The following is a 24961-nucleotide window of genomic DNA, read 5'->3' as shown; positions in this document are numbered from 1 at the left end:
CACGTGTCGTCTTCCAGCTCTGAGGAGCTCGCCGCTAAGGCCAACTACGATCGTCAATTCGACACTTTCTTCACCAAAAATCAGGTCTCTGATATTTCTGCACCAGCGCCATCACTCTTTTGTCTGTTCTTCCACTGAAAACAAAACGATTTGCATCCTCGCCTTCTCCACTAGTATCTTGCTACAAATATCTCCTTCAGTACTCTATACACTTTCACTGCTCATCTTGTTAAGCTTGGCTTCGCTTTATCGTAGTGACAGCACGAGTCGCGCCGGTATTTGGTTGATTTGCGGTGGAAATATCTGTTTCTGCTTTTTTTCGTTTTCACGCTTGCGCCTTAGTGTTACTTGCATTGACCTTTAGATCCCGCCTTTTCAGTTTCAGGTCACGGGATAGTTCCTTGTCTCTCGTGATTTTCTCGGGTTTGAGGTTTTTATATATTTTGTAGAGTTGGATGAGTTTCAAAGAAAGGAGTGGTGATCGGATCCAGGGAGTGTACTGGTGCTGAGCGCAGGCGATTGTCTGAAATTGATAGGGAGACTCTGTGAGTGAATTAATGTTTTCTTTGTTGAATTATTGAAATGGTGGCAATGGAATTGATTTCAATTTTTTCATCTTTTTGCTCAGTCGGATGCTTTTTTCCCACTTTTCTGTTCCTTATTTCTGAATTACTATTTTGCCTTAAAAATGATTTTATAAGACACCTTGTTTCTGATTTCTTTTTTAGGTAAAACTCCCAGCTATATGTTGCAACTGCTGTAACTACCTGCGCGTTTCACAGATGGTTATCTCATTTGTTATTATTAAAATCTCTATGGTGGATTATCTTACTGAATTTCGTTCTACTATATTTTTGTGATCTAATCATATTTTTATGTAGCTGTCCCATTGAGTAAGCTTGGAGACTGCATTATCCTATTTCTTTTTACTATAACTATTGATTTCAAACGTAAATTAGTGGCTTCTAATTTCTATAATTTAGAGTTGCCGCATGGTGAACTGCGTTTGTGATAGTTCTTACTGGCTTGATGCAGTATGTTTCATTAACCGTTATTTCTGTCTTTTTTGTGGTGAATTTTATGTAGAGTCAACTTTTTTTTCCTTCAAATAAAAAAAACTGGTGACAGAGACCGCCCTTTTACTTACATTATCTTAATAATTGACCCTGCATTTCTATGTTGCCACATCTAGCTCATATGATTAAAATTTCTTACAAGTACTATCTTTTGTTATTTATTTTAGTGCTTGTTGGCTATTGAGTATCTTTTATTGTGGTTATGTAAAATTATGGATTCTTCCCTGCTTACAACTGACAACCCGAGCATTTTATTCAAGTTAGTTCACTTTTTTCTATATGTGGATTGTGTTTTGGGTAACCATCATATTCCCATTTCCTTTCCTCTCCTCCCATTTGAAGTTTAATTTTTCGGATCGAAATAAATTTCTTCTCTTCTGCTTCTCCTTCTTGTTGTTGCAGCTAGTATTGTTGCTACTATCATTTTTTGTTTTTTGTATCATTATCATCAGGAGAAAAAGAGTATGGACCTTGGTCTATCTGAGTTAGGTGCATCCATTTTTTATTTAACCATCACATTGTATTTTATTTTTTTGAGTTGAATGCCTTAAAAATTAATTTCTTCTTGTTCTACATTAGTTTCTCATCTATGCATTTATTGATTTCTTATTCTTCTTACCCTCTTATAATCATTAGCGTTTTAGAAAATTTTTGGTTAGATTATTTGATTATAGTGGTCGGGTTGATTTCACAAACCCTCATTATAGTGGTCAGGTTGATTTGCACTTGGGATTTTTTACTTAATGCTACATAATTTTGAAGATATCCGGTTATGAAACTGAATTAGTCAGTTTTAGACTTTGACTAGCTATTTTTTTCAGTTCTCATAAAGCTTACTGGTTATGGCTTCTGTCGTCGAAGCAAATGGATCCACTTCCAAGAGTTTTACAAAAGTACCAGCTGTGGCACATCCAACAGCAGAAGTTCCATCAGAAATTGCATCAAACATTAGATATCATGCGCAGTACAACCCTCATTTTTCTCCACTGAAATTTGATCCTGAGCAAGCTTATTATGCCACCGCAGAAAGTGTTCGTGATTACTTAATTCAGGTAAGTCTTTAAATCCCATTGTCCTTTGAGGGAATAGGTTTGCAGTGAGCTACTTCCAAGTTTCATTTTCATCACTGCTTTCTGATTCCTGGCTTTTTAGTGTCCTCTTGTAGAAGTATGTGCTTATGTTGGTGACCATCTTTCTTGATTACCAAATCTTGCAGCGGTGGAATGAGACATACCTACATTTTCACAAAGTTGATCCAAAACAAACATATTACTTGTCAATGGAGTATCTTCAAGGTCGAGCCTTGACCAATGCCATAGGAAATCTCAACATTCAAGATGCATATGCCGATGCTTTAAATAAACTAGGACATGAACTCGAAGACATAACAGAGCAGGTGCAGTATTCTGCAGAGTCCCCATATTAACTACTATAATCAGTAAATGCTTCTTGTCCTCTTCTTGGTTACATGGAGGTTTTACTGACTCATATGCTATTAGAGATCCATAAGCTAAGTTTTACCAGTAACTTGATAGTGGTACTTTCAAAATTATGTTTCTCTGTGGATTAAAGTTTTATTTTGTGTAACAAGTTTTTATATTCTTTATGCGACAAGTTAGGTGTCTCATCCTGTAAGAATATTGACTTTGTTCTTATTTAGGATTTCCCACTGTTTTCTGCTTCATCCTGTAGCTGGAGAACAACTGAATTTGATTTTTTTTTTAATGAAAAAACTCCATGACTTTGTTGATTATTAGTGGAGACCTCTTGGTATATGTTGAAAATATATTCTAGTGTTTCAAATTTATCTTGGAGATCCAAAGATGTAATTGTAGCCTTTATGAGTATAATGGTTTATTGTCTTTAGGAAAAAGATGCAGCACTTGGAAATGGTGGTTTGGGCAGGCTAGCGTCTTGCTTTCTAGATTCTATGGCAACACTCAATTTGCCAGCATGGGGTTATGGTCTACGATACAGATATGGATTGTTTAAACAGCGGATTACCAAGGAAGGCCAAGAAGAAGTTGCTGAAGATTGGCTTGAGGTTCCACTTGCATGCTTGTTCTTCTAGATGCATATGTTGTTCCATAGGACTTGTGTCTAACTCCATGATATGATTGGTGTGATGCAGATGTTCAGTCCATGGGAAATTGTCAGGCATGATGTTGTATATCCTATCAGATTTTTTGGGCATGTTGAGTTCCTTCCTAATGGATCGTGAGTCTCTCATATTCAAAACTTAGAAGGAATTCATGCTTGACTTTGTATCTGCTGATTTTTTGTTTTTTTTGCTGTATTTGAGCTTAGCTTCATTCTGTTTGAATCTTTTTCTTCTGAAACTTTGGCAGTCGAAAATGGGTTGGAGGCGAGGTTTTACTAGCACTGGCTTATGATGTACCCATTCCAGGGTACAAGACCAAGAATACTATCAGTCTTCGTCTTTGGGAAGCAAAAGCCAGTGCTGAAAATTTCAACTTGTTTCAATTCAATGATGGACAATATGAATCTGCAGCACAGCTTCACTCTAAAGCGCAGCAGGTTTATTATCTTTTTATCTGCCAATGAGGTCTTTTTTTTAAATTATTTTTTGAACTTGACAAGCTATTTTATGTTTCTGAAAATAGTCGAAGACTTTGCTGATTAATGTGAGAAATATATTATTTTTGTCGTTACTTTAATGTCTTCTGTCTGAGAGGTATTATCACATTGTATCATTGCAGATTTGTGCAGTTCTATATCCAGGAGATGCTACAGAGGACGGGAAGATTCTAAGACTGAAACAACAGTTTTTTCTTTGCAGTGCCTCACTGCAGGTATTTTACTTATTAAAGATGACTCTGGTGTATTCTGGTGTTTATGTCTTTTTTAATATATATCATGAGTGTTATCATGGGGAATGAATCCTACTGCTACCTACTTTGGCTTCCACATGTTGAAGAAGGCACTGAGGCATATTGCTTAACTCACTTTCCCTATGAGAGACGTCAGCTTCATTTCTGATATAGATCATTTTACTCGACTTATGGACCTTTCTGTAACATATTTCTATTGACATTCTGACAATTCCTAAATTGATGTAGTGAAACAAGCAAGTAATACTTAACAAGCCAGGCTATCCTGTATTAATTGCTGGATTGCTGGCATGGGAAATAATTATATATCTCGAGCATGTATCTTGAGTTAGCATTTTGTTCAATGCAATTTCTTTTGTTATATTAACAGATGGGCTTTACCTTATTTTAAGCAGATGTCATATTTCAAGTTAATCTTACAGTACATCTGTGCATTTCAAAAAAATCTGTTTGGTCTTCTCATCATGATTTTTATCCTGTTTCCAATTCCTAATCCCAGATATTTGTTACAAGATATTATTTTTAGATTCAAGGAGAGAAAAGATGGGAAGGGTTCATGGCAGTGGTCCGAATTTCCAAGCAAGGTTGCTGTTCAACTCAATGATACACATCCCACCCTTGCAATCCCAGAACTGATGCGGTTACTTATGGATGATGAAGGGCTTGGATGGGATGAAGCTTGGGATGTCACAACAAGGTTTCCATCTATTTTTATTTCATATTTTTAGATAGGAAATATGTACATGGATGTGAGATTTGATGACATTGATTTCTTATTTACCAGGGCTGTTGCTTATACCAATCATACTGTCCTTCCTGAAGCACTAGAGAAATGGTCACAAGCTGTCATGAAGAAACTTCTTCCTCGCCATTTTGAAATCATTGAAGAAATTGATAAAAGGGTAAGTTTGTAAAGCTGTAATTATTCTTCTTTGAACATAATATTGTGTACCATCTCATTCAAATGCTATGATGTTTGCAGTTTATGGAAACGATTCTGTCTACTCGGAGTGACATGGCAAGTAAAATTCCGGGCATGCGTATCTTGGATAGCTCAAATCCCCAAAAGACAGTTGTACGCATGGCAAATTTGTGCGTAGTTTCTTCACATACAGTAAGCAATCACTTCCCGTGAATAATATGAATGTTTTATGAAATACGGGTGGAATTGAAAAAACAGCTCAACCATTTTGAAAGAACTCGTCTGTCTTGAACTTTCACACTCCAACCAAAGCAGCACATCTTATTTTCCCCAAAACCCCAATGTTCAGAAAACATAACAAAGGAAATTGACGAAGAACAAGGGAAGAAACTAAAACATATATACAAGGAAATGGCAGCAAGTACATCAACTTTAAGTCTTACTAATTTCTGGATAGAGCCTTTATCTCAATGGCCACATTGGCAAGATCTTTAATGGAAGTCTTCAAGTAGTATAGTGGGAGGGAATATCTTGTATGTATGACCAATAGTAAAAAAATTGCCTAACTGAGAAAGAGAGAAAGCTGATATCTATCTACTTACCTTAAAAGTTAAATGTGTATACTTCTTGATCTACAAGTTTTTACAAACTACTCAAATTAAGAAGTCAGAATATATGATTCGTTTCAGATGAGGAGCAAAGATTAGGTTGAATCCTTCCGCCACTAGAGAGTCTAGAATTTCTTGATCATTCTCATAGCATAATTCAATTGGGAGACCTAGTGGACGCAAAACAGGGAGCTTTCAAAGGCTAGCAGAATCTCAGTTCTGTCACTGCAAGAGTTAATATCAGTAGCCATGTCGGGCAGGCAGCAGTGGGTGTACAGGTCATCATTGACAATGATGCCTATTGGATTATTCCTTTCCTATGTTTTCTTCAAAATATTTGATGCATAATGTAGAAAAGGAATGGTCCCACAAGATGGGATAGCAAAGTTCTTTTGGCACTAGTGAAGGAGTTGGTTCATGGGATGGATTTAGCAGTGTTCGAGACTTCTATTACCCAATTCTAGCCATATACATTAATGTCCTCTCTTTGACTCCTTACTCTTTGTAAGCTTTTGACCATCTGGGAAAGTTAATAGCTGTGTCCTTTCAATACCGTTTTGCGACTCTGTTTTGAATACCTGAAATGTTATAATGCTTCCTAGGAAGATCAAGTCCACCGGAAGTTGATCTACTTACATAAAACCATTGTGATCTTATTCATGTTTTATTCATCACTAAGTTAAAATGTCTCACTGGCCTTTAGCCTTTTCTGTCATTATTTGGACTTAAAAACATTTTAAGCAGTGGCTTGTTCAAATATCCAACTGCAGGTTAATGGAGTTGCAGAGTTACATAGTAACATCTTGAAGAAAGAGCTATTTGCAGATTATGTTTCTATATGGCCTACTAAATTTCAGAATAAGACAAACGGGATTACTCCTCGCCGATGGCTCCAGTTTTGCAACCCTGAGTTGAGCAGCATAATCACAAAATGGCTGAACACTAATGAATGGATCACTAACCTTGATCTTCTCTCTGGTCTTGGCCAAGTAAGGACTTCGTCTATGAGGTTGCTTTTAGATATTTCTAACCTATTGGTGCAGACTTTCTTATATTGGATTTCTGGATGAGTTATTGGTTGTTCATGCGGTCCTTTTGTGGCCTCGTAAGGCTTAATTGTTTCAAACAACTACTCTTTATGGAAGGGCTCTCAAAATTTTCACTATGTTATAAAGCCTTCACATCTTAAAAGCTACTAACCTCATTGCTGATAGTTTGCTGACAATGAGGAATTACATGCTGAGTGGGCATCAGCCAAGATGGCAAACAAACGCCGCCTGTCACACTATGTTCTGCAAGCTACTGGCGTGAGCATTGACCCAGACACCCTTTTTGATATACAAGTTAAGCGCATACATGAATATAAGAGACAACTGCTCAACATTCTTGGTGCAGTTTACAGATACAAGAAACTGAAGGTAGAGAGATTTCTCTGAAGTCATATGGAATAATCAGTTAAAAAATTTCTTCCGTAGGTTGATTTGAAGTTATTCATAAATGGAAGGAATCTTTAGTGGCTGCACAAAACTTAGTTTCTCATTTGTTCTCCAGTTGCTCTATGGAACTGACTCTCAGGATTGACCTTTGCAGGAGATGAGCCCTGAAGAACAAAAACAAATTACCCCACGGACCATCATGTTTGGTGGCAAAGCATTCGCAACATATACCAATGCTAAAAGGATAGTCAAGCTGGTTAATGATGTCGGTGCTGTAGTCAACAATGATACTGAGGTTAATAAGTATCTGAAGGTAAAGCAGCACAGTCCTATATTCATTATTAACTTTGTTGTTGTGCCGAGCCTATTCAAATAGATAAGTTTTTTTCAGTATAGACCATCTATTGAATTAGAGCTGAGCAGTGGATAATTTCATGAAACTACTGAGAAATTAACAATGAGCCAGAACAACAATTTTATGTAATATGTCATCATTTGATGGTTGAATGAAGCTTTGGAGTTGCTTTTTAAATGGTGTTGCACTAATTTAAATAGCTCATTTCAAGAGAGGTAAGTATTAGCTTGATATTTACTATCAGTGTTTGAAATCCTCATGATATTTTCTATTTCATTATATTTCCAATTTGCCATTCCCATTCTTTAGTCCCTAATTGATATGATCCTGCTACTTTAACACCATTATGTTTTCAGGTAGTCTTTATTCCAAATTACAATGTGTCTGTTGCGGAAATGCTGATTCCTGGGAGTGAGCTTTCTCAGCATATAAGCACAGCAGGAATGGAAGCAAGTGGCACTAGTAATATGAAATTTGCACTGAATGGTTGTATCATAATTGGAACACTAGATGGTGCAAATGTTGAAATCAGGGAAGAAATTGGGGAAGAGAATTTCTTTCTCTTCGGTGCCGAAGCTGATGACGTCCCCAGGTTAAGGAAGGAGAGGGAGGCAGGACAGGTATGAAACTGCATGACTTACTGTTTTTACTCTGCCACCAAATTTCATAAGTTCAGGACAATGCCTCATAATGCCATATTTCTTTTCGGTGAGCTATTTGCTAGGCTCAAATCTTGCTGACTACTTCAGTGAGCATTTCATCTTGAAACTTCTGCTCATGTTAATATGCAGTTCAAACCAGATCCACGGTTTGATGAGGCCAAGCAATTCATACGAAGCGGTGTGTTCGGTTCCTATGATTATAATCCACTTCTGGATTCCCTGGAAGGTGATTCCGGTTATGGACGTGGTGATTATTTTCTGGTCGGTCATGACTTCCCTGGCTACATTCACGCACAAGACAGGGTGGATGAAGCTTACAAGTAAGAAATAGCTCCTTTTTCCTTTTGCCTGTTCCCCTTTCCTGTTGACAAGGGTAAAATTGAGCTTCCTCTGAACACCCTCCAGGATGTCTACTATCCTCAGAAACATCTAAGGTCATAACGTTTCCATTTTGTTTGAGCAGAGATCGAAGAAGATGGCTCAAGATGTCAATCTTGAGTACGGCTGGCTCTGGCAAATTTAGCAGCGACAGGACCATTGATCAGTACGCCAAAGAAATATGGAAGATTGGAGAATGCCGTGTACCATAAGAAGTACTGATCATTGCCTGACAGAAAGTTCAGTCTGCCTGGTAAAATTATATGTTGAAAATGCCATTTAGGAGGTAAGTCTGCACTCAGATTCAGTAACCACTAAAAAAAAAAAAAAAAAAAAAAACTGTCCATGACACTCGGTGGTCTTTATTTTCTGTCTTCTCCACCACCTTATGTTTGATGATATGATTAGTATGTAAAATAAACCACGAACTCCACTCGTATTGGAAAGGTTCAGTGATCCATATCATGTTAATTTTATCTTCTTTCCTCTCGTGGATGAGAGTAGTTTTTTCAGTTCTGAAGAAACCCACCTGATGCGATCCAACTGTGATGGCAGCATTAGGTATAAAATGATTTCAATTTTTTCTATTTTATTAATATATTAATACCTTCATATTTCCAATTTGTGATGTAAAAATGTTTCAAATGTACATTTTTTATTTTTCATACATATAATGCGAACTAATAAAAATATCATAATATTTTTCTATTTTTTATAGTTAAATAAAATAAAATAAAATAAAAATCCATCTTTATTTTTTCTTCCATACGGTATAATTTAACTAATTCTAATTAGACAGCATCTAATTACTACTAGTTTATCACACCGACAGGTTACTGAACCTAAGAAAACATTAATTTTCAGGGAAGATGTGCAAATGACCCTTCAATAGCCAACACTCAAAAGACCAGTCTAACTTCGTCTTCTGCAACTTGGCTCTTAAGACTTCTTCTCTCCAAAGAGAATCGAAGTTCCGGAAGAAATTTGGCTATGATTAACCCGAAACAAGTAAGTCGTCTCCACTTGCCTCTGGCCTCAGTTTCTCTCGCGCATAAGTAGTGTGGTTCTCTCAGGATTCACGTCTGCCTTCCTTGAATGCTTCGCCGACTGTAACGTTTCACCCTGACCCTCCGACGAGAACATTTCGCAAGGGTATCACCTCCTTGTGGTTGATTTTTCATAATCTTGGCAGAATCGTCGAAAGGAATCGGATATTAAGATCAGCCGGCGGAAAGATCAATCAGTGAAAGAATCGGAAAACGGAGTAGAGGACGACTATTCTGATCAGGTTTTTCCTTGTACCCGATTTGTTTGCGAACTCCAGAAAGAGAACCAACTCGGTTGCTTCTGAATTTTTGGTTTTGAAGGAGAAAGCCAGTAAACGCCCAAAGTTGTCTGAACCCGTCCTAGAACGAAAATTCCCCTAATTCAGATTCATACTGGTTAGGGCTTTTCCGGAACCCATCACTAGATCCCAGAACAAAAGGTAATCTCACCTTTTGAACTCGAGATTAGGATTCTCTCGCAAAGACATGAACTTCAGAAGCTTGGAAGAGTTCTGGCCCTTCTACGTCAGCCAACACTCGAAGTCCTTGACTCGTCGTTGGCATTTCTTTGGCACCCTCGCCGCCATTCTTTTGTTGATTAACTCTGTGATCGTCAAATGGTGGTTCGTACTCCTCGCTCCTTTCTTCGGTTATGGGTTTGCTTGGTACAGCCACTTCTTCGTCGAAAGGAACGTTCCAGCGACTTTTGGTCATCCATTCTGGTCCTTCCTCTGTGACTGCAAAATGTTTGGGTTAATGCTCACTGGTCAAATGGATAAGGAGATAAAGAGGCTTGGAAAGAGGCCAGTCTTACAGGCCTTTTAGTTGCTTCATTGTTGTTATCTTGCTTGTGAAGGGAGTTATTGTAATTTAGTATTTTCCTGTTTCCATTCAATTAGACGTGTAAAGTTCACCTGTTCGGTAATTTTAGTATTCTCTTCATTATATCTTGAATTTGTGATTGTACATGAATGTGCTTGGCTTACATATGGCTCACATGAATGTGAATTTCTGAAGTTCGCTCTTCCATGACTATTTCTTCTGGTTCTAATTCTGAAGCTTTTCATTTCATTTAATGTTACCTGGTTGCGAAATCTGCAAAAAGTTTTTATGGGGTTAATGGTTGCGAACTCTTTTCTTGTCCCTGGTAATTCATCCTCCACATAAATTGCTGGCTCTCTCTAGTCACAGAGAGGAACCATCTTCTTCGTGTAAAAATGGTTCTCATTCAAGGCTCCCCAAGTGACTCAGAGCAGGTTTCTGGGTGGTGAGACAATACAGATGTTACAGGAGGCGTCTTGAGACGTCTGGGATTTTGACCACCTAAGACGTCTCAGAAAATCAAGGGGGCCAACCCTGAGTGAAAGGAGAACCTCGGCACATCTAAACTGGTTTTCTTCTCAGACGTCTCGCATTCCAAGAAAATGGGCAGAATCGCCCTGTGCTCCATTTGGGAGTAACAAATGCGTAGTTCTTTTGGTTCGCACTCCAAATAATGTCTGTCCGTGCTCTTCCACCATCTGAGACTGCAAGATTAAGTGGATTATATTTGCCTAAAAATTTCGCATGGTTCTTTCACTGTGTTTTGTGGATTTTGTTCGAGCCTTGCGTATGCTTGTGTGGAAAGAACCCTTTGACATAGAAAGACTACAATACTGGAAACAAATTTAAGGAGACTAACACTTGCGCAATATGATGGATCTTCTTATTACAGTCAGGGCAGTTCTTACTAATTTACAAACAGCTAATTTAATCTCTGGAAATGCAAAAAAAATAATGTCAAGATCAAAGTAAGAATCGCTTCCTCTATTCTGCCGTGAGGTTAGCAAACAGAATGAAAATGATGGCAAGTGAACGTATCACCTCAACAGTCAACACTCCAAATTCACGATTTCTCATGTTCTGTAGTGTCTGGGATTGATCCCATTTCCTCAACTCAATACCTAGGAGAAGAAAAGCACAACTTTTACTTGGACATAAAGCCTGATACAGTAGGAGAAATACCTTTGCATGGAACTCTTGGTATCTCTTTGGATCCACAGCACAAGAAGTTTTTGAGACTAAAGCAGCTACCTCAGTCTCACCAAGTATAGCATAACAACAAGGTTCATAGATCTGTATTTCTGGAGAACGATGGCAGTGGTGCCCTTTCTTGTGGACGAAGAACTACAAGCACACCAAACATCCCGAGCATAGGCAGTACCAGAAGCCACTTGAGTAGCTTATAATAATACATATGGAAAGTAAGTGAGAACTCATCTGAGAAGTAAAGACCATTCTTGTCAACCATCTCCACCAATACAGTTCCTGTGGTCCGGACTGAAACAGTAGGCAGCTTTATCCTGTACTTCCCAGGATTATGAAAGATCTGGTTGTGCACAATTCGTCTATCTCCCTGGTAATTTCCAGGCACCAGCAGAGTTGTCTGTCGTTTTCCAAATGAAGAAAATATTAGCAAAAAAATTGCATTGCTCTGCCTGGAAGAATAGCTTGCTGCACAAGTAAAATGGCTTACCGTGGTATTGTAAGGACCCTGAGACCCAGAGGGAATCCTGTATCTATCAACTATCTCTATCTCCACCCAGAAGTGTTTACCCTCCTCATCTCGGAAAGCTCTAGATGAAGGGGAAACATATATTCCTTCACGATTGTAGCGACTTGCATAGTTGTTTCTACCTTGGTTGTCTGACCTCCATGCCTGAATAGGAAAATAAAATATCCCAGTAAAACCATGTAAGAGCAAAAGGGGAAAAAATTGCTATAATTTTTTACCATCCTTACTTTCAGAGGGTGATGGGGGGCAGGAGTTGAAAAGCAAAAGACATTTCCATTCATAGTTGAAACAATGAGATCCAGATCATCTCCACCATCAATATTTTCTGCCAAGACCATGCTATATCTGTCAAAGAGAACCGCTATCACATATTTATTTTCAAATGTACTAGCTCAAATAATTCATTCAAAGACAAAAGAAAACAGATAACAAATACAAACTAGTATATTTTAAAATAGATGTGACATACGAAGTCTCGCCAATATCAACAACATCTGCACATGCTGTTGCTCCATCAATGAGATACAAGTAGCCATCAAATGATGTGGTGATAATTGTCAAACCTTTCCGATTTTCCCCTCGCTTACTCAAATCAAGCAGAAGAATTTTATTCATTACTCGTCCATGAGTCCGATATGGAAAGGGGCGGACATATGAACCATCCTTGCCACTGAGAACATATATGTTTCCAGATATGGTAGGGACCACAACATCAGTACGGCCATCCCCATCAACATCACCAATTGTCGGACCCTGACCAGCATTTGTTGATGAGTAGACATTAGTACATTAATATAAGTATAAGGCTCAGCTACTTCCAAGAATCATGTATGCCTAGCAAATATTTCAAAATTTGCTAGTTAGGAGTGAACTAGTTGGTTCATCCAAATAAATTGAGCTAAAAATTACTTGCCTGTGGGATGAGACTCTTTACATGGACTTCCCAAATTTCCTGTCCCCTTGTGGTCCATGCCGCAACATTTCCGTGGATATCAGTAGTCACAAGCTCTATTTTTCCATCATCGTTAATATCTGCTGCTACCACTGATGATTGAATCTCAGCCATCTGAAGAGGAAAGTTTTCTCTCACCTTGCCTATAAAAGCATCCAAATATTTATTTTATATCACGGTGAGACCATCATTGACACTGAAACAATATGCAATAACCTTTGGCATCCAATGTATTTCTTAAAAACAGTACATTTATGCGCAAACACATATACTGCTCTCTCTCTCTCTCTGATTCTAAGAGTAAAATCAAATGAAAAAATGTGACTGTTCCAGAAATTTTACCATGGTGATCAAGAACATAAAACAAGCCATATGAAGTTCCCACAAGAATATCAAGATATCCATCTCCATCTAAATCAGCCACTGTAGGAGAGGAATAAATATAAGCACGATAAGATCCTGAGGTTGTACTCTGGTCCAGAGGTGTTGTCCACTTCACTTGTTTTGTCTCAAGATTGAAAACGACAATAGCTCCAGCAACGTACTTCTCAATATCAATGCCACCCAATTCAGCTAAATGATCTGAATTGTCATAGTACCTGTCAACTTATCAGCCAATGAATCATTTTCATTTCAGTAAGAGAAAGGCTTTTAAAATATTGTTTGAAATGTCATAATATATAAGCAAAAGTACAAGGCCATGAAGGGGACAATACAACCAGATGCTGGTGAGTACTGAGTAGCCCCTTCTTGGAAAGGTTTATAAAATATTGTTTGAATTGTCATAGTACCAGTCAACTTATCAGCCAATGAATCATTTTCATTTCAGTAAGAGAAACGCTTTTAAAATATTGTTTGAAATGTCATAATATATAAGCAAAAGTACAAGGCCATGAAGGGGACAGCACTACCAGATGCTGGTGAGTACTGAGTAGCCCTTTCTTGGAAAGGTTTATAAAATATTGCTAAATCTAACCAAAATGGAAAAGAAAGATGCAAGAACAAAAACCATAGCGTAGAGCTTACTCGTGATCAAAGAAGTAGGACACAGCAATAACCATCTCTGATATGCCATCTCCGTCAATGTCTGCTATTACCTGTGAAAAAAGAGGTAGTTGTCTATAAACAAGCAGACATTGGTCAACCATCACAAAAAAGAAGCATGCCTCCAGTCATACAACTTACAGGAGTACTGAGGAAGTGCGAGTCAATGTTCACATAATCCTCAACTGATTCATGTTTCTCTTCTCTCCACTCTTCATCTCCCCACATAGATTCATCAACATAATCGTCATAGTCATAGTTGTACTCATCAGCCAGTTCATCTCCTTCTCTGAATAAATCAAAAGATGTATCAGCTTCATCTTCTAAACTTTCATCATTCTCGGCAGATGCAACATGCGATTGTTTAGTATTTTCATTGCCATCAACAGAGGACCGAGCCCCATCCTCTTGTGTGTCTTTTGAACTGAAATCTTCTAAAAGCCGCCTTTGAGTGTTTGTCGAGTTTCCAGCTGAACCTGCAACCGTAGTTGTATTATCCTTATGAATAGGCAACTCAATGCTCTGTCCTCCTTCAGTACCATTCAGTCTCACTACAGGTTCAGCCTTAGATGTATTAGTAGAGGTTTCATGGTTTGATTCTGTTGATGTCGATGAAGAATTTGACAAAGGCCGAGTTCCATTTGCTTCTACAGAAAGAAGGATAAATAATTAGCTACATCAAGCAATTTACGATCCAGATATTTAGAACTCGCTTGCCTGAGACAGATAAATGGCCGAAGTGAGCAGGCAGTGATAAAATAGTATGGTGAAGACCCACGAATGAACACAAAAAAACATAGGAACAACATACTCACCATAGTTTGGATTCATGCCCGCAGCAGCTCCCTGAGTAAGAGACTCATCATGGACGTCAGGGTGTGAACGATCCACAGGATCTGGATCCAAACCCACATACCAATCCTTACGAACTTTCCTCCGAGGAACTTCCAATTTGTCCACCATCAAGTATCCTGATACCCTAAAATGTCACAAAGGAAAGCAGGTGAATGTGGCATACATTGTCGATAAGATTTTTTTTCTGAAAATGATATATAAAATAAACTTTTCATGTAAGTTTCCTACTACTACTGGTGATCCAAACCTGAAAAAGAGCACTTCCCCATTGTAAGTTGCTAAAGCTATTTCCCTAACACCATCATTATCAATATCAAAAAGGAGGGGACTAGAATGCACTGTCGACTTATGGAAAGCAGGCCAGCCTGCAGAAAAGAAGCAACATCCAGAAAAGAACTGTTCATGAGCAGCTTCAAATGAAAAGTTGTGGTTAAATTTGTTTGTACGGTAAAAAAAGAGGAAAGAACATTCGCCAAATCGCTAAAGACCAGTTTGATTGGTTACTCTTACATCTCACATATGATGTATAAAGAGAATAAAGGTGAATTCTGTAAAACAACAGGCTGTAAGAATACTGAGCACCTGGCATTTTGTCCCCATCAGAGCCTTCCAGCACCTCCAAGTAGTGGACAAAAGATGGAACCACAACATCAAGCTTCCCATCACTGAAAAGTTTCAACCAAATGGACCTTCTATCAGTTCTATATATCATGACCAAACCACTCGATCTGACAAAAAGGTGCTCTCCTCCTAAGAAGAGTTGGATTTTTTTTTTTATGTGTGTATGGGGATTGGGGGGGGAGGGAGGATTGTTTTTGGAGGGAATAGATTCATTAAGTACCTAACTCCGAAATAGAGTTCCAAATAACCTATAGCTCATCAAATGAAATAGAAGGACCCATTAAGGTTCTTCTGTGACAAAGAAGGCAGCAAATTTCGCAGTTTCTGCAATGCACCATGTACTGCTATGTTTATTATTTAATGTAGAAAAGCAAGAAATAGCATAACATGTTTCTAAATTTTGTTAGACTCAAGGGTACTAATGAAAATTAGGGAAGATGGGAAAAGAGGAGTCTTTTGCTCCAATAACAGCAAGGAGTAAAACTAAGAAATTTCAGGATAGGTTTGCCATATGAGTTTAAGGACTACAATCCGGGACATAGAGACATGAGATTAAATACGCTTTTACCTGTTAATATCAGCAACCAATGGAGATGCATATATGCTTGAGCTCACTTCTGTCTGCCATCTTAATTCCACATTACGAGGGCATTCTGTATTCAACAAGGAATCCTCATCTCTACCAAGGAAATGAAAGAGAATTATAAATGCTTCACCCATAACAAGAACGTCTTTGTAATTGAATAAAGAACAAAAACTGTTTCTCTTCTCAAAAGCAATTCCAGAATAACATAAAACTAGTGTTTACTGTTTCTGGTAAAAAAATATATTAATAGTAAATAACAATAGTAGTAATGTTAGCTCTAGTGAAGTGACAGGGTGAAGATGAAACAGTGTTTGTATAAGAAAAACAAAAAGTGCAGGTAAATAGAATAAATCTGCTTTCCTAATAAAGCAAATTTCCTGCATGCATCACATTGACAAATTCAGTCTCTTGATTTGACATATGGTTTAGGCATTACAATCGTTTACTGGCTAATGCTAAACCAGGTTGAAGGAGGTGATGCAACCAGAATGACCAATTTGCTGATAGGGAACAATACACAGCAGCTACATTTCTGACATATGCACCAGATTATTTCAATTCAAACTCGTGTTTGTGCCAAGCTAAAAGTGTAGGAAACTTGGTCAGTTTTTCCTTCCAAAAGAACTGCATAAACACGCACTAATACACCTGAACTTCCCCAGAAATTTTTTTATGCTTGCTAGACCTCTAGGAATGCGAAACCGCCAAATCAATGTGACCAATCCAACTTATGGCTCCTCCAAACAACAAATACAACCGTCTAGCACTAGCAAATTCAAAAGCCACCAAATCAGTGTAACCAATCCACCTAAAGAGTTTTTCCTTTTTTTCAGAAAATACCTAAGAGTTCGTGCAAAGGACACTCATGGGATTTCTATACCTCAAGATGATAAAAAGATACAAATTTTCCCTAACAACACTTGCTGTAATATTCCAACTGAACCAATTAGTCCACCACTTATGTTATTACCTTGTCAACTTTAAACATAGTAACCAAACCATCTTGCTCTTAACACACTTCTATGAAATTATTTACTTTTTTCCCAATAAAGTAGCAGTTTTGGGAGGGATGTCTATGCAGATATCTTAGTTTACATTTTCATTACAGAACAACGGACATGCAGACTGACGACTGGATGACCAGAAATATTTATAATAATAATAATAACACCTATAATTCTTATTATTGATAATTTTAACAGGAACAGTAATAATGACAAAAACAACATATTTTTATTGCTAATCGTAAATTTAGAATCATTGAGGCTTCTAGGAACATTTTGCAAGAATCAAACGACATTACAGACAAGAAGTGACTACAACTGTTCCACGATTTCCTTAGGTCAGATGATATCAGAGCCATTTAAGGGCATTCATATGATAGAAAGTACACGACAGGGCTGATGGACTTCAGGAACAAGTTAATTGTTTTACAAAAGCTTAAACCGATTTCAGTATATGACAAGACATTTCAACTTCGGCAAAGCGTCTTAAACGAAACTGAAGTATCTAAGTACCGCAGTGAAGATGAAATGGATGAATTGCTAGCAAAATAAGAGGGAGGGGGGAACGATTTCAACGAGGAATGAAACTCACACGTTCGGATATCCCAGAGAATCGTCCGTGGCTTCTCGTTCTCGGAATTTGTTCTTTTCCCCATCTCCCTGCGTACCAGGGGCGCATTGAACATGATTCAACGAGAAAACAATCAACAGCAGAAAGAGTGGCGCCTGAAATTTCATTAGATTGGTGACCAAGAAGATTCCAGGATTCGAGCAGTATCTGCAGAAAAACGGACACGAAAAACCCTAGTAATGTTATCTGATATCACAGGATGTTGGCACGACGAAGATCTAGCTACGGAGACAATGGAGGTCGGAGGTCGCCTTATGCGCAACGAGACGACTTAACCAGAGTACTGTCTTTCAGCTCGAGTCCTATTGGATCTAATTACCATCCAACCGAGTGTGACAATTTTGGATCCACGCCGTCCGATTTAGATGACCAGTGTCAGCTGTTTCTTAAAAGAAATCAAATAAGAAAGCCTATTCGGATACTAATATTAGGTACTTAACCAATATTGGACTATTGTGATAATGGCATGAGAGCGCAATATTTAGACAACTAATAAAAGTTTGTCATATAAAAAAGGATATTGCGGAGAGTATTATGAATCTAGATCCGCCAGATTTAATTTAGCTGCACCAAATTTAAATTTTAGCATCTGAAATTATTTTGTGGTGATAGATTTTTTATTTTCTTATGATCACGAATTCTCTGTTACAGATGTGCCATTTTTACAGATTTCAGCCTCGCATTCATTCCTTCCTGCTTCGCCCCTGAGAGTCCCGTTTCGGCACATCTCAAGGGACTTGACTTTTTAATCCAAGGTAAGGCCCTTAATTTTTCCAGACACAATCGAAGGCCCCTTGATTCTGCGTAAGTTTTTTCAGATTTCCACCACTCATTTGAGAAACATACTAATCATTAAAAAAAAAAAAAAAAAAACCCTTGTATGCGCCATTATCTATTTGTTAGTTTGGGATCACAGCATGCTTCCTTTCACCTTTTGGTCATTGTTGATGCAGGAGGTTTAATATTTCTGATATCAGACAGATCAGTACTACAACTTTGAACTAGAATCTTAATCTGCTGTTTATGCCATTGTGGAAATGATATATGGCTTGTTATCTCCTCTGCAGCTTACATGGTTGTACAAAATGTTCAATTGTGGTGGGTATAAATCACAGTATATGAAGGGCCACAAAGAGATTTGTGAGGTATCTTGATTCTTATTACTCGATTTAAGTTTGTATACAGGAAACTGATAGTGTTTACCCATTTCTCCATGGTCGAATAATCATGGGTGGAGTTTTCACTGCATACAGGGGTTTGTTGTTTAGATCTGCCCTCTTCCTTCCTGTCTGGTGCATTTTTAAAAGTTGCTTCTTTAATAAAAATCGTCATTGCTGATGTTGAGATTCTTTTTTTTTTTTTTTTCATTAGGTTGGATGATTTGGACTCCACGGCGTCCTTTTGATCTGATGTAGTTGGTTTGAATAGATGTGGATTCGGTATAGAGGGATTGGGCCGTGTACCCAAATCCTCCAAACCATCTAAGTCATTTAGAAGAGGGATGGGGAAAGGCTCAGAATAGCTAAAGTCGATTGGCAGCTCTCTTCGGTTTGGGGTTTCTAGGGCAGTTTTTGCAGAAGATCTCAAGGTGTCCAAAAAGAAGATATTCAAGCCTCAAGATAAATTCCTTTAAATATGGAATAGATTTTTTGTTATATCTTGTATCCTTGCTGTATCAGTAGACACATTGTGTTTTTTTTTCTCCCAATGGTTGATAACGATTCAAATTGCCTCGGGATAGATTGGAAATTTGCAGTCACATCTACGACTCTCCGGACAGTAATTGATGCTTTTTATGCTATCCTCATCTTCCTCCAATTTTGTACCGCTTATATTCCTCCATCTTCCTGAGTTTTTGGTAGAGGTGAACTAGTGATTGATCCTGCACAGATAGTGCAGAGTTACCTGAGAAGACTCTTCATTGTAGACTTCTTAGCTGTTCTGCCTGTTCCTCAGGTTTTAACTCTGATCTTACTTCATTCACTTAGCAATAAACAACTCTGTTTTCAACTGATCATGAATAAATGTTATTTACTGAATCTTTTCTTTAGAACATTACTTACTGAATCGTTACCCGAAAAGAAAGCTGTTTTGAAAGTGCTAAATGCCCATTAAACTTGAAGGTTATACTATTAGACAGCATGTTGCCTCAAGCTCTTTATCTGTCCATTTAATCTTGCACTTTTATCAATTGGGAATTGAAGTTGCCTCTGTTTTTCGATACTGTTTGTTTGAATATCAGTCTTGTCTGATAAGGCATTTCTTGTAGAATCTAGTTAAGGGAAACCGTTTGTGTCAAGAGCTTTGTTTGAAGGAACTTGCATTTTATTTTGTTTTTGTGTTAGGTTCTTTAAATTTGTATCTTTTTGTTTCTGTTGCTTTCTGGTTGATTAAATCAGCCAAAAGCATGGTGTGAAAATCTGTGAAGGAAGGAATAAATTTTTTTATTTCATGTGATAATGGGATGTTGCATTTATTATTTTTAAAAGTATTCTTGCTAAGACCAGTTAACATCCAATTTATTGTGTTTTAAATCAGTTGGTTTTACCCTTTTTTGTCATTTTACTATGAAAGTTGTGTGACCAGATTGATGAGTTGCAGCTGTTAAAGCACAGCCCCTTTCTAATTTCCATTATTATAGTGCAGCAACCATTGGATGTTTCATCTTGCTGGTCACGTTATGATGTTAATCAGTTTTTTTGTTTTTCTTTCCTCCCATGTTTTATTAACTACATTGATGAGGAATAAAGTGGTGGTTGTGGGTCTTTTTATTCTCTGGAGTTTTGATATACAGTGTGATTAAAACCATGGATCTTTCAATCTGTCTTAGATTCCAAGTGCACTTTTTGAGATGGTGTTGCTTTTCAAGTAGTGATGAAAGCATTTAAATACCGAGAGTAATTTAAAGCTTCACATTATATTTCTTTCAAAATTTTTGGTTCAAGCTGGGACTCCCTTTTGAGGAGGAGTTACCATAACAAGGTTAATGAAATTGATCAAGCCATAATATTCTATTGTGGCAATTAGACGGCCACATGCAGTTGAGAATCTTTATAAAGAACTTCTTGTTAGACAAGGTGTGGAACTTCTTGTGGTACAACTCTTGTTACTCCAAGGTGTGGGACAACTCCCTTTTTTAAAATAAAATAAAATAACATTTTATCTGAGTTTGCTTGCAGATGTATTACCAAAACTCACTAGCATCAGCTCTATTGTCATCTATCTATAACACCCTGTGCAACCAAATGTGTCAAGCTGGGCATCTATGATTTATATGTGTTGGTGTGGAGGGAAGCATTGGAGTATATTATGGTGTTGCTGACTAGTAAGAGTCCTAATGTAATATGGGAACTTGAGAACAAGTGAAGTTGTGTATGTGTGACGGGAGATTGAATTCTATATAATTTTGTTGAATCCACTAAAACTAGGAGATGAAATAATTTGATGTAAAAAAACATTATAAATATGTGATAAAGGTTGAAGCATCTTCTCCTTCTCTCAGATTTCTGTTTCTCCGTCTGATTTCTGTTACCTTCATTTGTAAGTTTGTTGTAAGTTTGAGAGAAACCGTGGCTTTATTCTTATTTTGCGAATGGACTTTTTTTCCCACGTGATGACAGCTTTTCAGATTTTTATTGTAGAAATTCACTCTTTCAATCTTTTATGGATATCTGCAAGCATCAAGGAGTATGATTCTCTAAATTTGTTACCTTGAACAGATAGTTGTTTAGAGGTTCCTCGAAAGATCAAAAGCTTCAGATACATTAGCTACAAAGAATGCTATCAAATCTTCCTCCAATTTGTTCCCAGATTTTTCCGGATTATACCTTTAACGTCAGAGCTCAAACGGATTGCTGGTGTCTTCGCTGAAACTGCTTGGGCTGGTGCAACATACTATCTGCTTTGGTACATGCTAGCAAGTCATGTAAGTTCAACTTGATTTGGTAGTTCATGTGGACCTGGAGCCTCAGAGTTGCAAGAGGTCATTTAGTCTTTCAGTTGTAGCAATTATCTGTTTGTTTTGTTTTCCGACTTCTACTATCTGTTTGTTCATTCATTTGGTTCTTTGACATGAATGCTCTAATTTCGTCCTTAATTTTTGAGTGTTTTCTCTACCAGCATTGCAACTGTTTGAGCTCTTCTTTGATCTATCTCAGCTGGTTAATTTTTTCTGTTCGTTCTTTTATTTAAACTTGTTTTTGTTGTGCCAAGTAAGCATGTCTTTGTGTTATATGCCAGTAGAGAGGGAAAATAAGTTTTTTTGGCCCCTGAACTTAGGGGAGAAATGTCTCCCCTAGTTTTGGTTTTTCGCCGAGACAACGTGGAGGGAAGGGGGTTACGACGCTGGAGAGGACCTGTCATCGGGGATGATGGCTACGACGGAAACAGAGGCAAAGGCGAGGGGAGGAAGAAATCGAACGGACGGCTACAGAGGCGGCTGGCGAGCAGCTGTCGACGACGACAACAGCGGACGGGAGGGGCTCGGTGATGACAAGGGGAGGAAGAGTTTTTTCCCCCTCACTCCTGCTCATGCTCCCCCGCTCCCGGTTTTGACTTGGCACGTTAACGAGCCGGCTCGCAAGCCGTCGAGCCGAACCTGGATTCGGTCGAGCTCGGCTCGTTAATTTAAACGAGTCGATCCCAGATCTCGAACTCTGCTCGAAATCCAGGGATACCGAATCGAACCGAGCCGACTCGGTTCGAAGCCACCCCTAGAAGCAATATTCCTATAACGGGTTCTTAACTAGGAATTTGAAACCTTTGTCATATTTCAAGAAGAAAAAAATCACTTGGGGATGTATTCCTTTGAAGTACTCTTAGGCACCTGTATAAAATAGAATCAATTGACCTAGGAACAATAATTCATATCCTTTAGTATTGATTCCACATGCACACTCCATCCTTTTCCCCAAAAGTTTAGGCCCTCTTCGATGGAAACTCGCACCGCCTGAGCTTTCGTGCACCTCCAACAATTCAAGTTGAGTAATCGGAAGTAATGGATTGCATCATTGCCATATCTTCCTCTTCCCTTTCTCCTTTACTCATGCAATGCCTTTGATCCATGCCACCCTCACGATCTTGGAACCTCCTAGAGCCATCTCTGAATGTCGCATCAATCAAGGGTAAGATTAGATCCACTTCAAATTATGTTTGTTATAAGTTTGGAGGTTCAATTTCAAGGTGCATAAGTCATGATATTTAATTAAATTTTGGAAGCGGCTCAATGACTAATTCATATTTAATTAGCAAATTAGTTTCAAAGAATTTTGGATTTTTCTTTAAGAAATTTTCTTCAAGAAATATTTAAAAAATATATATCAAGAATAATAGAGTAGCTCCAAGGTAAGAACATATGCCGCTCCTAAAACAATCCTTCTAGAAGTAATGGAAGATAGTTTACTGGCATGTCTTTATAGTGATTATGTTAAAAGACACCCATGTGTGTAGGGATAACATGACTAATAAATAAAAAGAATTTTCATAGAGATGACATATAATTATAATTATGCAAGTTGGTGTATATCATTTTATGTCCTTTTCTTTTTGAAACATGTAGTCCTAAGGGTATTATAATCATTGTAAACATTTTCACACAACTATAAAATATAACCTCAAAGCATAGGATAGGGCATTCAAGCCTCTCCTCTTTGCTCAAATTCTTCTTTAAACCTCTCTCTCTTTTCTTCTTATTTCTCTCCCTTAGTTTCTTCTCTCATTTCTCCAAAGAGCTAAGAGTTCCTCTTTTTTTTCCTTCCATTGAGACATCTTGTGTTTATGTGTTGGCCCTAGAAATCAATAGATTATTTTCTTCACCTTATTGCTTTCCACAGTTCTTTCAGTTTCAAGTGTCTATAGTGGCTTTCAATACATCTACCCACATAATATTTGAGTAGTGATGAGAAGTGTAATAGCACAAAAAAAAATTAAGAAGATATTCACCATTTGCAACAAGAAATTTCAAATGAATGACCAATAGTTTAGTCCTCCTTACCACTTAAATTACCTCCAATACTAGGTACCTGTCTTTCATGAGGACAAATCCAATGATGTCATATTCAAGGACTTTTCCACAGTACATTTCTTGCAAGGATGCCATCCACCATCTTCGAAGTGAAAAGAAATCCAAGAAGCCACCAAACAAGTCAGTGGACCAGTTGCTTGATATTGCCAACCACCATAGACTGTGATGGTGAATTCCAACAGTTTGTTTTAGTTCAGGTTTTTAAATTTTGATTACATGTTTCAACAAGATATAGATAAATGGTTTTCACGCATGAAACTGTAACGAAACTATGTTGACTCCATTATTGTTCTGGGCAGTTGCTTGGAGGCTTCATGGATGCTTGTCATCGATCTACCTTTATCTGCTCTAGTTTCTTGAAGTCTCTGTAAGTCATTCTCAATAATTACAATGATGTTTATAAGCAACCATGTTTTTCACAATTTACTATCTTCAATTCCTCTGAAATCTTCACCAAACTGAAAATTCTGCTTGACTGTATTGTATCTTTTGGGTAACTACTAATAGACTTTTGTTTTTAAAACACAGGTGTGTTCAAGGAATCACCTCCATTAGCCATTGAGTCCAAACGTGTCCAACAAAGCTCCCATATTGAAACTGGATAAGTTGTCCTTGACCTCGTTGCTTCTTACAAACAAACTGCTTAAAATTCTACAAGAAGTCCAAGAAACCAGTGGGGTTTATCTTCTTCTGCCTATCAAGACATGAAAAACAATATATAAGATATTACAGATAAAGAGAACACCAAAACTATTTTCATTAGTATACACTAATATGAAGGGTTGAACAAGCAAATGGTATGTGAACAGATAAGAAACCAGATCAAATTATATGTACTAAGTAGACCATGCTAAAACTCGGTGCAACCCATCAATTTTGACCGATAATTGATATTATCATCCACTAAGCTCTCCAGCTATAGATGGTCAAAGGGAAAAGAAAACAAATTGAATCCATGCATTGACTTTCAATAAGTTGGGAATCTGGGTCTTGCACCTCTGCAACTAGTATCTTTTAAATTGCAGGTAGTAGTAGCGCAGATATAAAAAATGATAGTAGGCTCCAGAGGCAGCCATCTCGGGTATCTGTAAGCCCACTTTTGTTGTTTTTTGCCATAAAAACAGCAGCTGAATTATCGCAATATATTCTTAATGGCCTAGAGATAAAATTCATAATTCTAAGCCCAGAAATGAAACTCTTAAGCCATACACCATGTGAAGTAGCCTCAAAACAGGAAACTAACTCGGCTTCCATATTCGACGTGGCGGTCAAAGTCTGTTTGGCACTCCTCCATGATATTGCTCCACTGATCATCAAGAAAATGTATCCTGATGTTGATTTGCAGGAATCGATACAG

The 24961-nt window shown here is 37.8% G+C and overlaps 3 protein-coding genes and 1 long non-coding RNA gene across 4 annotated transcripts; 3 read left to right on the top strand and 1 right to left on the bottom strand.

Annotated features, from left to right (window-relative positions):
* The first annotated feature begins 87 nt into the window (after positions 1-87).
* Positions 88-8735, top strand: LOC137936994 (alpha-glucan phosphorylase, H isozyme). The gene is made up of 16 exons (XM_068781999.1): positions 88-545; positions 1898-2128; positions 2293-2472; positions 2944-3120; positions 3208-3293; positions 3425-3614; positions 3797-3890; positions 4442-4625; positions 4713-4830; positions 4911-5042; positions 6229-6447; positions 6673-6876; positions 7049-7207; positions 7606-7869; positions 8041-8231; positions 8375-8735. The coding sequence occupies exons 2-16, from the start codon at positions 1919-1921 to the stop codon at positions 8499-8501; spliced, it is 2535 nt and encodes an 844-aa protein (XP_068638100.1). The 5' UTR covers positions 88-545; positions 1898-1918; the 3' UTR covers positions 8502-8735.
* Positions 8736-9078: 343 nt separating this feature from the next.
* Positions 9079-10368, top strand: LOC137942659 (uncharacterized). Its single transcript, XM_068788388.1, has one exon. It carries the CDS (start codon positions 9822-9824, stop codon positions 10158-10160), a length of 339 nt encoding a protein of 112 aa, XP_068644489.1. The 5' UTR covers positions 9079-9821; the 3' UTR covers positions 10161-10368.
* A 623-nt stretch (positions 10369-10991) lies between these two features.
* On the bottom strand, positions 10992-17862 carry LOC137936987 (protein DEFECTIVE IN EXINE FORMATION 1). Its single transcript, XM_068781985.1, has 13 exons — positions 17544-17862; positions 15930-16040; positions 15323-15405; positions 14988-15105; positions 14701-14864; positions 14027-14532; positions 13868-13938; positions 13184-13440; positions 12803-12984; positions 12359-12642; positions 12117-12234; positions 11851-12033; positions 10992-11760 (listed from the first exon to the last, which is right to left on the bottom strand). The coding sequence occupies exons 1-13, from the start codon at positions 17687-17689 to the stop codon at positions 11443-11445; spliced, it is 2541 nt and encodes an 846-aa protein (XP_068638086.1). The 5' UTR covers positions 17690-17862; the 3' UTR covers positions 10992-11442.
* A 257-nt stretch (positions 17863-18119) lies between these two features.
* LOC137942704 (uncharacterized) lies at positions 18120-21501 on the top strand. The gene is made up of 4 exons (XR_011110581.1): positions 18120-18337; positions 18650-18727; positions 18954-19538; positions 21393-21501. It is a non-coding gene; the product is annotated as an uncharacterized lncRNA (long non-coding RNA).
* The last annotated feature ends 3460 nt before the right edge of the window (positions 21502-24961 follow it).

The sequence above is a fragment of the Aristolochia californica genome, unplaced genomic scaffold (assembly GCF_029961685.1).
Source record: "Aristolochia californica isolate CCGP_79_NKW_82.1479 unplaced genomic scaffold, dmAriCali1.0.hap1 SCAF_10, whole genome shotgun sequence".
Classification (NCBI taxonomy): Eukaryota; Viridiplantae; Streptophyta; class Magnoliopsida; order Piperales; family Aristolochiaceae; genus Aristolochia; species Aristolochia californica.
The sequence above is the reverse complement of the archived record's forward strand: the minus strand, read 5'-3'. Positions and strand labels throughout refer to the sequence as shown.